A 13,948-nucleotide genomic window follows, 5' to 3' on the forward strand; every position below is an offset into this window, starting at 1 on the left:
TCAGCCCCCCGCCCGGTGCCCCCCTCCTGCGGGCAGAGACGTGGGGCTGCCTGCAGGCAGCGGTGCACGTGTGGACAGACCCCCCCCCCCCTCCAGGTCCTTGCTCATCTTCTGTCCGGGCTCTCGGTGCCCCCAACCCACTGGCGTCAGAGCCCTCCCGGGACACGTTGCTCCCTGGAGCCGGGCCCTGCGCAGCCAGCCCTGCCAGCCCCCGGGGACCCTCCCAGGGCCAGCCGCGCTCGGGGGAAGCTGGTTTGGCAGCAGCCTGGGGCGTGTGGATTGGGCTCCGGCCAGGGATGGACTCCTTTGTTTGAAGGCAGCCCTTTCCTGGGACGCTGCCACATGGCTGCTCTCGGCAGAGCCCGTGCTCCGCGGGGGGATGGCCGCCGCGCTGGCGTGACCTCGTCCCTGCCAGACCCGCGGTCACTGGGCGGCTCTGACCGCGGGGCCGGGGCGAGGGCAGCCGGGGGGGCAGGAGGGGGCAGCGCAGCAGCCGGGCGCAGCTGGGCAGCCCCCCCGGGCCCTGCACTGGGGAGGGGGGCGACACCGCCCGCTGCCACACTGCGGGTCAGCCCCGGCAGCGCCGGCCCTGCGGTTGCTGGCGGGACGGGTGCCACGGGGAGGGCAGCAGGAGCCGGGACGCCCGAGACCCCAGCACTGCCCCGGAGCAGTGGCCGCCGGCTCCCCCCGCGGTTGGCAGCCCCACAGGCTTCTGCTCTGGTTAATGTTAAAGCCAGGCAGACGTCAGTGCGCCCGGCCCTGCCTCCCCCCCAGCCCCTCCGCCTGGGGCCGGCAGCTCCCGCAGGACTGTTTTTCCTCCCGGAGCGGGATCTGCCCGTCCCCTGTGGCTAAAAAAAGCCATCGGCTTGGCCTGTGCAGAGGGACACCAAACACCCCGGGCCGAGCAGCCTGCGGGGCTGCCCCAGCTCACCCGCACGTGTTCTTGGGGTGCCCCTGGGGTGCATCACCCCTCCCTCCTCCCCGTGACAGGGTCTCGGTCAGGGCAGGCGAAGGTTCCCCCCCGGGGAGAAATGGCGGCAGCTGCCCGTCCCCGCTGCGTCCGGCTGCCCGGAGTCACGCGCTGGCAGCCCATGGGATCGCTGGCTTCTATGTAGGGAAAACCTGAGCCCGCTCCAAGCCCTGGGCTCGGCGTGTCCCCGACCCAGATGTGCCCGGGGGGGGGTGGGATCCACGTCCCTTTGCTATAGGAAGGGCGACCACCGCAAACCCTCCTGCTCCCTGCACCGAGCAGTCGCCGGATGGTGATGGTGATGGTGGTGGTGGGGCGGGATGATGCACACAATGCAGGGGGGGGACACGACACGACGCGACACGACACACTCAACACTTCGCACGCCCGCCCTTGCCACCTCGTCCCAAGGAGCCCGCTGAAAGCTGATCCCGGGCTCACCGGTCACCTTGGGCTTTGGCACCGCTTCCAAGTGGCATCTCCCCCCCCGCCCCCCACCCTCCTCTACCCGCCTGCCACCGAGGGACACACACACACACACACACACCCCCCTTGCATCGTGTGGCACCCCAAGAGGGCATCCCCCCTTCACCCCCGGGGGGATGCGTGATGCGGGGGGATGAAGCAATGGCCCGGACCCCCCCCCGTGGGGCCCCGCGCGGGCCCCTTCGGGCCCGCGCGGGGCCCCACGGGGGGGGCCCGGGCACGTACCGCCCCGGGGCGGAGCGAAACGAGTCCCCGCTCCGCCGCCACCGCCTCCGTCGTGTCCGCCCCGTCGCGCCCCCGCCATGGCCGCCCGCTACCTCCGCGCCGCCCCGGCGCTCAGCCGCCTGGCCCGCTGCCCCCTCCCCGCCGCCTCCGTGGGGCAGCGCCGACACTGTGAGTGGGGGGATGGCCTTGGGGGGGGGGGGGGGGGGGCGTGTGTATTTTTTTGGGGGGGGAAGCCCCCCCCCCCCCCCCCCCCCGTCCTTGGGGACGGGGGAGGGCGACCGCTCCGCTCCGAGGGGGGTTTGCACGCTGGTTTGTTTTTTTTTGGGGGGGGGGGCGGGTTGGAACTGGATGCGTGCCCCCTGCTTGCAGACGGTCCCCGGGGTGGTGGTGGTGGGGGGTGTTTGCTCCCGGTCCCGGCTCCACGTGGAGTTTTGCACCCCCGCTTTGTCCCCGGAGGGGGTCGTTCCTGGTCCGGGTCCCACGCGGGGTTTACGCTGCCACATCCGCAGCCGGGTTTGGCCCCCAGAGGGGTTTGTTCCTGGCCCAGCCGGGGGTTTTGCAGCCCAGTTTGCACCCAGGTCCCACCCCGAGAGGGTTTTCCAGCCGGTCCCGGTCCCACGCGGGGTTTTGTAGCCCGACCCGCAGCCAGGCTGGGCACCCAGAGGGGTCTACGCCCGGCCCAGGTCCCACGCAGGGGTTTGCCCCCCGCCTTCTACCCGTGCCCAGTCCCGACAGGGGTCTGTTCCCGTCCCGGTCCCGTGCGGGGTTTTGCTCTCCAGCCGAACCCGCGTCTGCCCACGCCGGGGTTTGCACCCGGTGCCGGTCCCCGTCTCACGTGGGGCTGCGCAGCCCCGGGGCCCACCCCGAGCGGGGTGTGCGCCCGCTCCCACATCAGGGTTTGCACCCTGACCCGCGCCCGAGGGCTGAGCGGGCGCCATGAACCAGACGGGACCCCAGGGGGGCTCGTGCCCTGACCTGCACCTCAGCGGGGTTTGCACCCTGACCCGAGCGGCGGTGGCACCCGAGCCCTGACAGCTGGGACCTTGCGGTCCCCATGGGACATCTCCTGGTCGGTCCCCCTGCGGTGCAGAGCTGTGGGGCCGGTGCCAGCGGGGCCGGGCACGCAGCCCTAACGCCCCACCGCCGCTCCCCAGATGCCGACAAGCGGATCAAGGTGGCCAACCCGGTGGTGGAGATGGACGGAGACGAGATGACGCGGATCATCTGGGCCTTCATCAAGGAGAAGGTAACGGGGTCCTGCCTGGGGAACCGGCGGGTGTTGCACAAGGGGAGCTGGCGGGTGCTGTACAGGGAACAGGTGGCTGTTGTGCAGGGGACAGTCCCTGCGCGCTGCCCCCCCTGTCTGTCCGTCCTCTGTCCGTCCATCCGCCTGCAGGAAGCAGGTGGTGGGATCAACGCAGCTTCCGGCGGGACCTGGAAGTGAGGAGGTCCCAGGGAGGGGGGGACCGTCCCGGGGAGGGGGGACTGTCCCGGGCAGCCGGGGCTGGGCTGGGGGCCGGTGCTGGCATTGCCGCAGTGCACGGTGCTGCTCCCCGGGCACCTGGCACCGTCCCCCCGCTCTGACGCTGTCCCGGGCCCCCAGCTCATCCTGCCCAACGTGGACGTCCAGCTGAAGTATTTTGACCTGGGCCTGCCACACCGGGACAAGACAGACGACCAGGTCACCATCGACTCGGCGCTGGCCACCCAGAAGTACAGCGTGGCCGTGAAGTGTGCCACCATCACGCCGGATGAAGCCAGGGTGGAAGGTGGGCGGTGGGCGAGGGTGGTGGTCCCGGCAGCCCCGTGGGGTGCTGAGCCCCCCGACGTGTGCCCGGCCCCTCTGGGTCAGCAGTGCCTCACCCCCACCCCACCCCCCGCCTCAGGTTTCTGGTGGGTCGGGGGCTGCACCGCTGCCTGGGCTGGGGGCCCCACGCACAGTGCTGTGTCCCCCCCCCAGCCATGGGGTGTTCGGGGGTGCTGTGGGGACCCCACGGGTGTGAGGCTGGGGTCAGACCGGCCTCTGGCCAGTGCCAGTCACGAGCCCGCGCCGGCTGTCCCTCTCCTTGGCTGGCTTGGCAGCAGGGCTCTGGCAGCGGCCCACGGCACGGAGGAGCTGGGGGGGCTGGCAGGGGCCGGGCGCTGGGCTGAGGTGACTGCTGGGGCTGTGCCGGGCAGGGGGTGTCAGGGGGTCCCTCGGGGGCCTCACCTCTGTGTGCCCCAGAGTTCAAGCTGAAGAAGATGTGGAAGAGCCCCAATGGCACCATCCGAAACATCCTGGGGGGGACGGTCTTCCGGGAGCCCATCATCTGCAAGAACATCCCCCGCCTGGTGCCCGGCTGGACCAAGCCCATCACCATCGGCAGACATGCCCACGGCGACCAGGTGAGCCCCGTGCGGCGGCTGCCTGCGGCCTGGGGGGGTCTGGCAGCTCCTGCCAAACCCTGCCCCATGCTCTCCCTGCCCCACGCTCTCCCTGCCCCTTGCAGTACAAAGCCACCGACTTTGTGGTGGGCAAGTCCGGGACGTTCAAGATGGTCTTCACGCCGAAGGATGGCAGCGGGGTGAAGGAGTGGGAGGTGTACAACTTCCCCGGCGGCGGCGTGGGCATGGGCATGTACAACACGGACGAGGTATCGGGGTGGGCCAGGGGCAGCAGGAGGGGTCCGTCCGTGGTGGACCTGGCCGGGCTGGCAGGACGGGGATGCCATGGGGGTCCATGTGCTTCTCTTGCAGTCCATCTCGGGCTTCGCTCACAGCTGCTTCCAGTACGCCATCCAGAAGAAGTGGCCTCTCTACATGAGCACCAAGAACACCATCCTCAAGGCCTACGATGGGCGCTTCAAAGACATCTTCCAGGAGATCTTCGATAAGTATGGACTTGGAGGAGCTCAGGAGCTGCCCCGGGGGGGTGCCGGCTGCCCCTCCTCGGGGGGGCCATTGCGCAGGGGTGGCAGTGGGACCCGGCCCGGGGTGGGCACGGCCAGGCACGGCTGACGCCCGCCCTGCGCTCCCAGGCACTACAAGACGGAGTTCGACAAGCTGAAGATCTGGTACGAGCACCGGCTCATCGACGACATGGTGGCCCAGGTGTTGAAGTCCTCCGGCGGCTTCGTCTGGGCGTGCAAGAACTATGATGGGGACGTCCAGTCGGACATCCTGGCCCAAGGTAGGGTGATGTGGGGTGGGTGTGGGGTGGGCTGTGCACCGTCACCCTCCCTGGGCCGCCCTGACCCCTGTCCCGCCTCAGGCTTTGGCTCCCTGGGGCTGATGACCTCTGTGCTGGTGTGTCCGGACGGGAAGACCATCGAGGCCGAGGCGGCCCACGGCACCGTCACCCGCCACTACCGGGAGCACCAGAAGGTGGGTGTGCGCTGCCCGTGGGGGGCTGCCCGCAGCGGGTTGCCCGCGCCGTGCAGCTGAGCGTTCCCTCCGCGCAGGGGCGACCCACCAGCACGAACCCCATCGCCAGCATCTTTGCCTGGACGCGTGGCCTGGAGCACCGGGGCAAGCTGGACAGTAACCCTGACCTGATCAAGTGAGCGGGGTGGGGTGGGGGCACCCCAGGGTGGGGGATGCTGCCAGAAGCCGCCCCCAGCACCGACCACTGCGGTCCCCGCTGTGGCCGGGTCTGCAGCACGGGGGTGCCGGCGAGGTTCCGGCTTTGCTGGAGCCGTGCGTGATGCCGCCGTCCCCAGGTTTTCTCAGACGCTGGAGAAGGTCTGCGTCGAAACAGTGGAGAGCGGGACGATGACGAAGGACCTCGCCGGCTGCATCCACGGCCTCGCCAAGTACGTGTGGCTCTCGGGGCGGAGCGGTGCGGGTCTGTGCCACGGAGGCAGGCTGGCGGCGCGGGGCAGCTGCTGGCCTCCGGACGGTCCCTGGGGACGCGCGGTGTCTATTTACAGCTGCGGGGTCAGGCCGTGCCTGTGGCCAGGCAAGGGGCCACGTCCCGTGCCCAGGGCTGTGCTGCTGGCCCGGGCTCTGCCTGTTGGGGGGGGTGGGCAGGGACCCCCCGGCTGTGGGACCCCCTCAGCCCCTCTCTGTACCCTCCCCAGCGTGAAGCTGAACGAGCACTTTGTGAACACCACCGACTTCCTGGACGCCATCAAGAACAACCTGGACAAGGCCCTGGGCAAAAAGTAGGGGGACAAGGCGGGGGGGAGGCCACCTGGCCCCGCTGTCACCGGGATGGACGGGGACCCAGCGCTGCCTCCAGGTCACCAGCATGGCTCAGGAACAGTTGAACAATTTTTATAAGCAGTTTTCTTACGAGTGTTTTCAAAGCCTTTCTAACAGGGGTGTGTAGGACTTGGCGGGGGGGGGGGGGGGGCTGGGGGGAGCCTGTCCCACGCTGACCCATGTACCCCCCCCACCTCGCGGTGCCAGCAGCCATTAAACACCTCACCGGCCCCCGGCGCGTGGTGGTGGCGCGGCTCGTGCGGGGCGGGTGCCAGCCAGCAGCTAAAGAATACGCATTTATTAGAATTATTGCTAAACAACTCTGCAAACCGAGGAGGTAAAAAATAACCAAAACACAGTAGGGCTTTGCACAAGGGGGGGGTCTGACCGCTCTCTGTGCGCGAGGAGGGGGGGACACACCAGGGAGCCACATGGCCACTGGCACCTACTGTGCCACCGGCACAAGCCCCCCTGCCTCGTCCTGCGCAGCAGAGCCCGGTGCCGCAGCCGCCCCCCCAGCAGCAGTGAAGACCCCTCGGCTGGGCCAGTCCAGCCCGTCCTCCCCCGCCACGGGGGGGACACACATTGCAGCTTTTTGGTAACGGGACTGAGGTAGCATGTTCGGGGGGCTGCGCTGGCTGGGAGCAGGCAGGGGGCTGCGGGGAGGGGGTCCGGGCTGGCTACCGCTGCGGCCGTCTGGGTCCTGCCCCGAGGCTGGAGGACTGCCTGGGGGGGAAAGGAGGTGATGGCAAAGGGGCTGGGGGCTGAGCGGTGCCACCCCCCCAGTGCCAGCCCGGGGCTGCTGGGGATGGGGCAGACGGTGTCCTGCCCCAGGGAGGGGGGGTGGGACGTTGCCCGTGTGTGTAGGGCAGGGCAGCCTGGGGGTCCCCAACCCTGCGCCAGCACCGTGGCTTGTCCCCAGCTCCTGCTGCAGCCCCCCAGGAGACGCCTGGGCCCTGCCCGGCTCAGGGCAGGTGTGGGAGGCGATGCTCTGGGTGCTGCCCCACGGCAGGGAAGGTCGAAGCCAGGAGGGTGCTCCCAGGCCCTCTCTCCCCGCTCCGCAGCCGGGAACGGAGGAGGCAAACCCGCATCCCGAGGGCTGCGCTGCCCCATCAAAACCTCTTCCCGCGCCCTGGAGCGGCGCAGAGCGGCGAGGAGGGGGTGCCGGCAGCGCAGAGCGTGGCTGCGGTTCGTTAGCGTGGCCCTGCCGGTGCTCAGCAGCCCCGCAGGGGGGCAGGGCCCCATGCTCAGCCCCCCCCGAGCACCATCGCAACCCCGCCGCCCCCTGCGCACAGACCACACACGTTACACAGGTTTTACAAAGCACATTGGTTGAAGGAAACTGAACTCAGTGAAAAGATAAATCCAACCACGCGGCACATCTGAAAAAAATAAATTACTTTCAAAATACCATCATTTGCTCAAGTTGAACAGGGCTCGCCTTCCTTTAAATACACTGCTCGCTGCAGCCGCTCTGTACCCGGAGCTGCTGCTTCCTCTGAGCTTTGCCGTTAGTTTGTAAGAAAATATTCTGTTTTGTATGTGCCCCGTGGCCTCGCGCAGGTTGCCACGGCTTTGCCCGTGCCAGCCCGCAGCCGGTGCCAGAGCAAGTGGGGCAGCTCTCGCCTGCTCCGGAGACGGGGAAGAGCAAGAAACGCAAACCCACCCCCTCCCGCGGGCAGAGGGGCTTCTGCCCCACAGGGCGCTTGTGGGGGGAGCGGGGGGCCGGCCGGGCTGCAGCCCCAGCACAGCCGTGGGGGAGGACCCAGGAGGTAGAATAATTAGTAATGCTCATCATCTTCTGGGACGTGCCCTCCCCTGCCCGCAGCTCCCAGCGAGCCGGGCGCTGGGGTGCCGGCAGGGCGGTGGCAGAGGCAAGGTCCCAGCTAGCCCCACGCGTGGGGCCGGGGGGAGCGGAGCGGAGGGGGAGTCGGCGTGGGGCAGGAGGGCTGCGGCCCAGCCCCCAGCGATGGCGAGAGCCCCACTGAGGCTCTGTGAGGGTCCGGCGGCAGCTCGGAGCTGAGCCCGCTGGGCCAGCTCGGCGTGCCCACGGCCAGCAGCGACCACTGCCCTGCGCCACCTCCGGCCTCCGCACCTACCTCCGCCCCGGCAAAGGTTTTTGGACATCCCTGTTTTCTCCTTCACCGAGCCCAGCTGGAGCCCCCCCTCTGCAGGGGCGGTGGGGCAGGTCTGGCCGGGTGCCGCAGCCCGCCAGCAGCAGCTCCTCTTACCACGCCAAGTCCATGCAGGCCCCCCGCAGCCTCCTCCAGCCTCGGCTACAACATGTTGTAGTACGCCATCTCCTTCATGGCCTGCTCGGCCAGCGCGTGCTCGTCCGGAGGGTTGCCCACCCCCCCGTAGCCGTAAGAGTTCTCCTCCTCGAAGTCATCCATCTCCTGCTGCCCGTCCAGCTCGGCGTGATCCGCCCCGGCCAGGTCCATCATGGGATCTAGGATTCAGCACAGGGATACCCGATGACGGACCTGCATGAAGGTGCAGGGCCAAAACAGCACCCTCCTCCTGGGCCGCTCAGGTTGAGAGCCCACCTGAGGTGGCCATCGGGCTGCCGGGGGAATGGAGGGGATGAAGCAGCCAGAGCTCGTCTCCAGCTGCGTTTGTAGGAAGCGGGGGTGGTCCCACTGCAAGACCTGGGATGGTGCCGATGGAGCATCTGCGCTGGTGCTGTGCAGAAACCTGCGGCAGGAGCACCTCCCGTCCCCTGGGTGCCTTTGGGCAGGTGCAGCAGGGGCAAGAACAGTGGCGTTCACCCCTCCCACCTTGCAAAACCCTTTGGCCAAAACCACAGTCACCACGTCACCAGAGGGCACCGTCCTGGCCAGAGATGTGCCGAAGCCTCAATGGCTCCTTAAGGAGCTATTTATTTTAACTTATTTTCTATGGAGTTTATTTATCTGTATTTGTACCAAGTTCACCAAGCTCACTCCGGCTCCCGCTCGCCACCTTTCCGTGGCCCCTGGGGGAGGACGGCTGCTTGAGGATGGAGGGGGGCAGCAGCGTCGCCGCTGGGTGCTGGCGGGACGAGCATGCCGGAGCCGCCACAGCACAGCCCAGCTCCCGAAGCCATCACCCGAGAACCGGGCGCACCCAGGGGCGGCCATGGCCGGGCAGACCGCAGCACCCAGTCTGCCACAGGCAGTGCCGGGGACCGGCCGTCGTCCGCACCCACCTTGGCTGTCCAGGCTGATGTCCATCACCCCGTGCTTGACCTTCATGTGCCGGCTCAGGTTGCCCTTCAGGTTGAACTTGCTGGAGCAGTAGGGGCACTTGAAGGGCTTGCTGCCCGCGTGCAGGTGCATGTGGCCCAGCAGGTTGTACATGCGGTTGAAGGATTTCCCGCAGACCTGTGGGCAGCGTGCCGGGGTCAGCGAGGGCTCTCCCGCTGCCGCCCCAGCACAGGGGGACAGCGGCAGGCGCTCGCCCACGACGGCCAGTGCTGCCGCAGGGACACGGGCTTTTCAGAGCAGATCTCACCCCCGGGGTCCCCCCATCGCCCCCACCAACTCCCAGGAGTAACGGGGCTGCTCCCCTCCCGCCCCTCTGCGGTGGGAGGCCTCGGGGACGCTATGCTGGTATCGCTGGGAACTCCAGCGCGTCTAAGCGCTGGTCAGGGAGAGGCACTAGTTGTCCTCCTCCGTTAGCGCTGCCCGTGCCCTCGCTGCGCAGCTCGGAGCCGACGCGGCAGGACGAGCTGTTTGCCCGACCGAACAGAGGGAGGCATCACAAAACTGCTTTCCTGTGGCTGAGGACTCAGCCCAGCCTGGCCGGGTTTCTCCGGGAGCACAGTGCACAAGGGCCTGTGCTAAACCCCCTGGGATCCGCTAACCCCCCCCGGACCCCCGACGGTACCTTGCATTTGAACGGCTTCACTGGTGAGTGCACAATCATGTGGGTCTTGAGCGTCTGCTTCTGCACAAACGTCTTGAAGCAGATGTGGCACTGGTAGGGACGGACGCTGGTATGGATCAGCATGTGCCGCTTCATGTTGGCCTGCAGCGTGAACTCCCGCCCGCACACCTCGCACTTGAACTCCTTCACGCCCTGCAGAGAGGGGGAGAGCCGTGGGCGGGGGCAGAGGGGGCCAGCGCGCGGCGCGGCCGGGGGTCTCTGAACAGACCCGGCAGGGGCTGGGGGCACAGGAGCGGTGCCGGCCACGGTGCGGAGCAAGGACCCGCGCCCCCCACGGGGGGTGGGACGGGGTCCTCCCGCTGAGCTGAGCTTCGGGGACTGCCAGTGGGCTGGACCGCAGGGACTGGGGGGGAGGTTTACCCTCATCAGCACCTTCCCCGGAGCACCTCCTGCTCCCCTCTCCCTGCCCCTTCCGCAAGCGCAGAGCGGGCACTGCCAGGAGCCTGGGGCCATCCCCGTGCTACCCCGGGGGGTAACTCCCCCCACCTGCTGCTGCAGCGGGCAGGATCCCGCCTCGCCGCCAGACACCATCGTCTCACCCGCCCTGGAAATGCATTTGCAGCACTTGGAAACCCCAGCATCGGGTCAGTGCCGCTGCATGGAGCGCAGCTCCGCAAAGCGGCGCCCAGGGAAGGAGCTGGCTGGGGAGCGCGGCCGCCGTCCGGCAGCTGACCTGGCACGGGGTACGGTGGAGAGCCCGGCCCGAGCCAGGCAGCGTGCGGGAGGTGGGCTGCGGGGAGTGGGGCTGGACGGGTGCCGTAAGCCCAGCTGAGACCCAGCTCCACTCTCTGGCTCAGGCCAATTGCTCCCCCTTGAAAGAATCCCTGGAAAAGGGCAACCCCCTCGCTCACAGCCTGCTGGGGGCTGCAGCAGCACGTGGCCAGGGTCCCCCCCAAGTCACCCCGCTGCAGCACCCACAGGAGGTCTGAAAGCCCCCTCCCCGAGGATGGAAATCCCCAGGAAGAAGGGAGGCCGGGCAGTCCCATGGCCCCTGCCCGTAACGATGCCCTTTCACCGCTAATCAACGACCCCCAGCAAATGCCAACCGTGGGTGCTCTGCCCACCCGCACCCCCCCCGGCTGCCGGGGCTGGCCAGGACTCTGGGGCGCTGGGACACCCCTCTCCCCCAGCACCCGCCTCCAGAGCCGGCACATCTCCTCCGGGCACGGCAAGGGCAGCACCCCTGGGGTGCCCCAGCCCCTACCTTGTGCGTGAGGGAGTGCTGCTTGAGGTGGTGGATCTGGCTGAACTCCATCCCACACTCGGTGCAGACGAAGGGCCGGACGTTCTGGTGCTTCAGCATGTGGTTCTGCAGCTGGCTGCGGTAGTGGAAGGACTTGCTGCACTCCAGGCACTGGTACAGCGTGGGGCCCTGGTGCGTGGAGAGGTGCCGCTTCAGCTGGGTGAGCGTGGAGAAGTCCAGCCCGCACTCCACGCAGACGTGGCAGCGGCCGCTCTCGTGCTTCACCTCGTGCGCCTTCAGCTCGCTGGGGTAGGCGAAGCCCCGGCCGCAGAAGCGGCAGCTGTAGGGCTTGATGTCGGTGTGCAGCAGCATGTGCCGCTTCAAGTGGCTGGTCTGGGTGAAGGCTTTGCTGCACACCTCGCACTTGTGGGGCCGCGTGCCCTGGTGGGTCAGCAGGTGGGTCTGCAGGTGGCTGGGCTGCTTGAAGAGCTTGTTGCAGTGCGGGCAGGAGTGGGGCTTGATGCCGTTGTGGCCCAGGATGTGGGTCACCAGGTTGTATTTGGACGTGTAGGACTTCTCGCACATGCGGCACTGCCAGCGCTTCTGGCGGTCCCCCGCCTCCACCAGGTAGGAGTCGTCGATCTGCACGTTGATGTCCAGCCGGTCCAGCTGCGCCTTCTTGTTGCGCTCGCTGGTGGCCCCCGCCGCCTCCGCCTCCAGCTCCCCCGCCTCCTGCCAGGCGAAGCCCTGCTCGCTCTTCACCTGCTCGGGGGACGCCGGCGCGGGGCCCTCCGCCTCGCCGGGGGACGGGGCGCCCGCCTCGAAGGCGCACTCGGTCCGCAGGGCCCCCGCGGTGCCACCCTCCGCGGGGCCGGCCGGGTCGGTGCCCCCGAGGCGGCGCTCGGTGCCCTGCAGCTGCTGGCGCGTGTGCCGGCGCAGGTGCCGCAGGCGCCGGGGCTTCCTGCTGAAGGTGCCGAGGTCGATCATCTTCATGGCGCTGCTCTGCACCGTCTGCTCCTGGCCGGGCTCCTGCAGCGGGGGTGGGTGGCCGCGCCGCTGCTCACCCTCCTCGTCCCCGGGGACGGGCATTTCGTACAGCACCTCGTCCTCCGCCTTCTCGCACTTGACCTTGGGCACCAGCCTCACCGGAGGCCGCTTCCTCCTCCGGGCATGCTTCTCCAGGGAGGACTCTGCCTCCAAGGCGTCCTCCTCCTGCCCGTCCCCCGGCGCCTGCCCCTCGTCCTCCAGCCGGCACTCACCCTCCGGCTCCCCGGGCTCCCCGGCGGCGGTGTCCGGCATCTCCCCTCCCAGCCCCGGGAAGAAGCCGGCGGGGCTGACGGTGGCCCCCAGCAGCTCATTCTCAGACACCAAGCCCAGAACGGCCGCCTGCGCCAGGGACAGCACCACCACCGCGTCCGTCTGGGTCCCGCACTCGGTGAAGCGATCCATCTCTCGCCGCCTGCCTACACTGTCATGGCTGGGGAGGGAAAGAGACGGCCGTTAGCCCTCCTGGAGCCCCTGCCACCCACAGCCGCTGGGGACGCCGCTCCGCAAGGGGCTCGTTCCAGCCGTCACCCCTTTCCTGATCACCGTCCCCAGCAAACCCCAGACCAACACGGCTGTTGCCGCAGTTTCAGCAGCAGAAGTCAGAAGACAAACGAGGAGAAACCCCCACGTTCTCATTGTGCCCACAGGTGGCCACTGCTGGCCTCACCTGGCGACTGCTGGGCCACGGGTGGCGAGTCTGCATTGGCAGCAGGCGGAGGGTACCCCGGGGTCAGCAGCTCCGCTCCCGAGCCTGGGACAAACCCACACCAGACCCGGAGCTCCCTGCGCTCCGGTGGTCTGCAGGGACCCACCAGCCCGGAGAGCAGAGCACGGGGCACGGTCCCACAAAATGGTGTGACCAGGGTGGGAACGGCAGCAGGGAGAAGAGCTGGCATTCCTCACCCGGCAGACAGAGCCTGCACCCGCTCTACCAGCCCTTTCTGGAGAGCAGCTGGCCAGCAATCCGAGGAATCGCTGCCATAAACAACCCGGGAATGTGGGACGGCAAAGCTCGGAGGAGCCGCTGCCCCGAGGAGAGCGGGACAGGCACCGCTGCGCCTTGGGGATGCCGTTTCACCACCCATCCCCGGACCCCTCCGGCTGGCGGCTGCAGGCTCCCTGGGGACTGAGGCTGGGAAACGGGGAAGGGAGAGCATCAGACGCGCGCCCCAGAGCCAAACGCGAAGTGGGAGAGATGCAAAGGCGCGGGCAGGGCTGGCAGCGGAGCAGCCCGCCGGGAGGCTGGGAAAGACTCTCCGGCTGCCAGAACACCCCCTCCAGCTGGAGGGGAGTGGATGTGGTTTGTTGTGTGAGGATTAAACACCTTGAGAACACGCTCCCGCTCGGCTCCCGCTCGGCTCACCCGTGCCCAGGGGCCCGACAGCCCCAGGGAGGACAGGGCAGGGTGCGGGGGGATGCAGAGCCCGGAGCAGCGGTGCCCGGCTCCCCTGGGCCGGGCCAGCCCAGGACCCCCACGGACGGGGTGCGGCCCAGGACCCCCCACAGCCTCCCCCCAGCAGCCTGGGGGGGGCCAGCAAGGACGGGCTCGGGGAGCCACCACCAGATGAAAGCGAGGAGGCCACCGCTACCTCCTGCGGCAAAAAACGTCTTCTAAACGTAATTATTTCTGCAGTTACAACAAAAGAGGAATCCTCCGGGGGAGGTAACCCAGGAACAAACCCCACAGCAGGTCACGCCGCGCTCCCAGGAGCGCCTGCACGGCGAGGGGCAGCCCTGGGCCGAACGGCCGGAGTCTCCCCCCGGCTCTGCCAGGCCACCGGCCCCGCCGTTCTCATCGCAGCCCCCCCACGGCCCCACGCCGGGTCCCGCCGCGGGGCGGGGGGGCGGCTCCCGGGGCAGGGACGGGAACGGCGCGGGGGGAGATGAGGGGACGGCTTCAGGCCCCCGCACCTCCAGCCGCCGGCGGG

At 68.8% G+C, this 13,948-nt stretch overlaps 2 protein-coding genes across 6 annotated transcripts in view; one reads left to right on the forward strand and one right to left on the reverse strand.

Moving 5' to 3' along the window:
- The first annotated feature begins 1,689 nt into the window (after nt 1-1,689).
- On the forward strand, nt 1,690-5,953 carry IDH2 (isocitrate dehydrogenase (NADP(+)) 2). The gene is made up of 11 exons (XM_054214878.1): nt 1,690-1,849; nt 2,836-2,927; nt 3,285-3,450; nt 3,906-4,066; nt 4,171-4,314; nt 4,418-4,554; nt 4,699-4,850; nt 4,932-5,044; nt 5,122-5,219; nt 5,380-5,472; nt 5,740-5,953. The coding sequence occupies exons 1-11, from the start codon at nt 1,759-1,761 to the stop codon at nt 5,825-5,827; spliced, it is 1,335 nt and encodes a 444-aa protein (XP_054070853.1). The 5' UTR covers nt 1,690-1,758; the 3' UTR covers nt 5,828-5,953.
- Nucleotides 5,954-7,110: 1,157 nt separating this feature from the next.
- ZNF710 (zinc finger protein 710) overlaps nt 7,111-13,948 on the reverse strand; it is a 31,335-nt gene continuing 24,497 nt past the window's right edge. For all 5 annotated transcript variants that reach the window (XM_054214874.1, XM_054214877.1, XM_054214876.1 and 2 more), the window contains exons 2-5: nt 10,995-12,450; nt 9,731-9,922; nt 9,051-9,225; nt 7,111-8,312 (exon numbers count right to left, since the gene is read on the reverse strand). In XM_054214874.1, coding sequence (XP_054070849.1) covers nt 8,140-8,312; nt 9,051-9,225; nt 9,731-9,922; nt 10,995-12,422 — 1,968 coding nt within the window. In that variant the 5' untranslated portion in view covers nt 12,423-12,450 and the 3' untranslated portion in view covers nt 7,111-8,139. The remainder of the gene's footprint in view (nt 8,313-9,050; nt 9,226-9,730; nt 9,923-10,994; nt 12,451-13,948) is intronic.

This window comes from Rissa tridactyla, chromosome 9 (genome assembly GCF_028500815.1).
Source record: "Rissa tridactyla isolate bRisTri1 chromosome 9, bRisTri1.patW.cur.20221130, whole genome shotgun sequence".
NCBI lineage: Eukaryota > Metazoa > Chordata > Aves > Charadriiformes > Laridae > Rissa > Rissa tridactyla.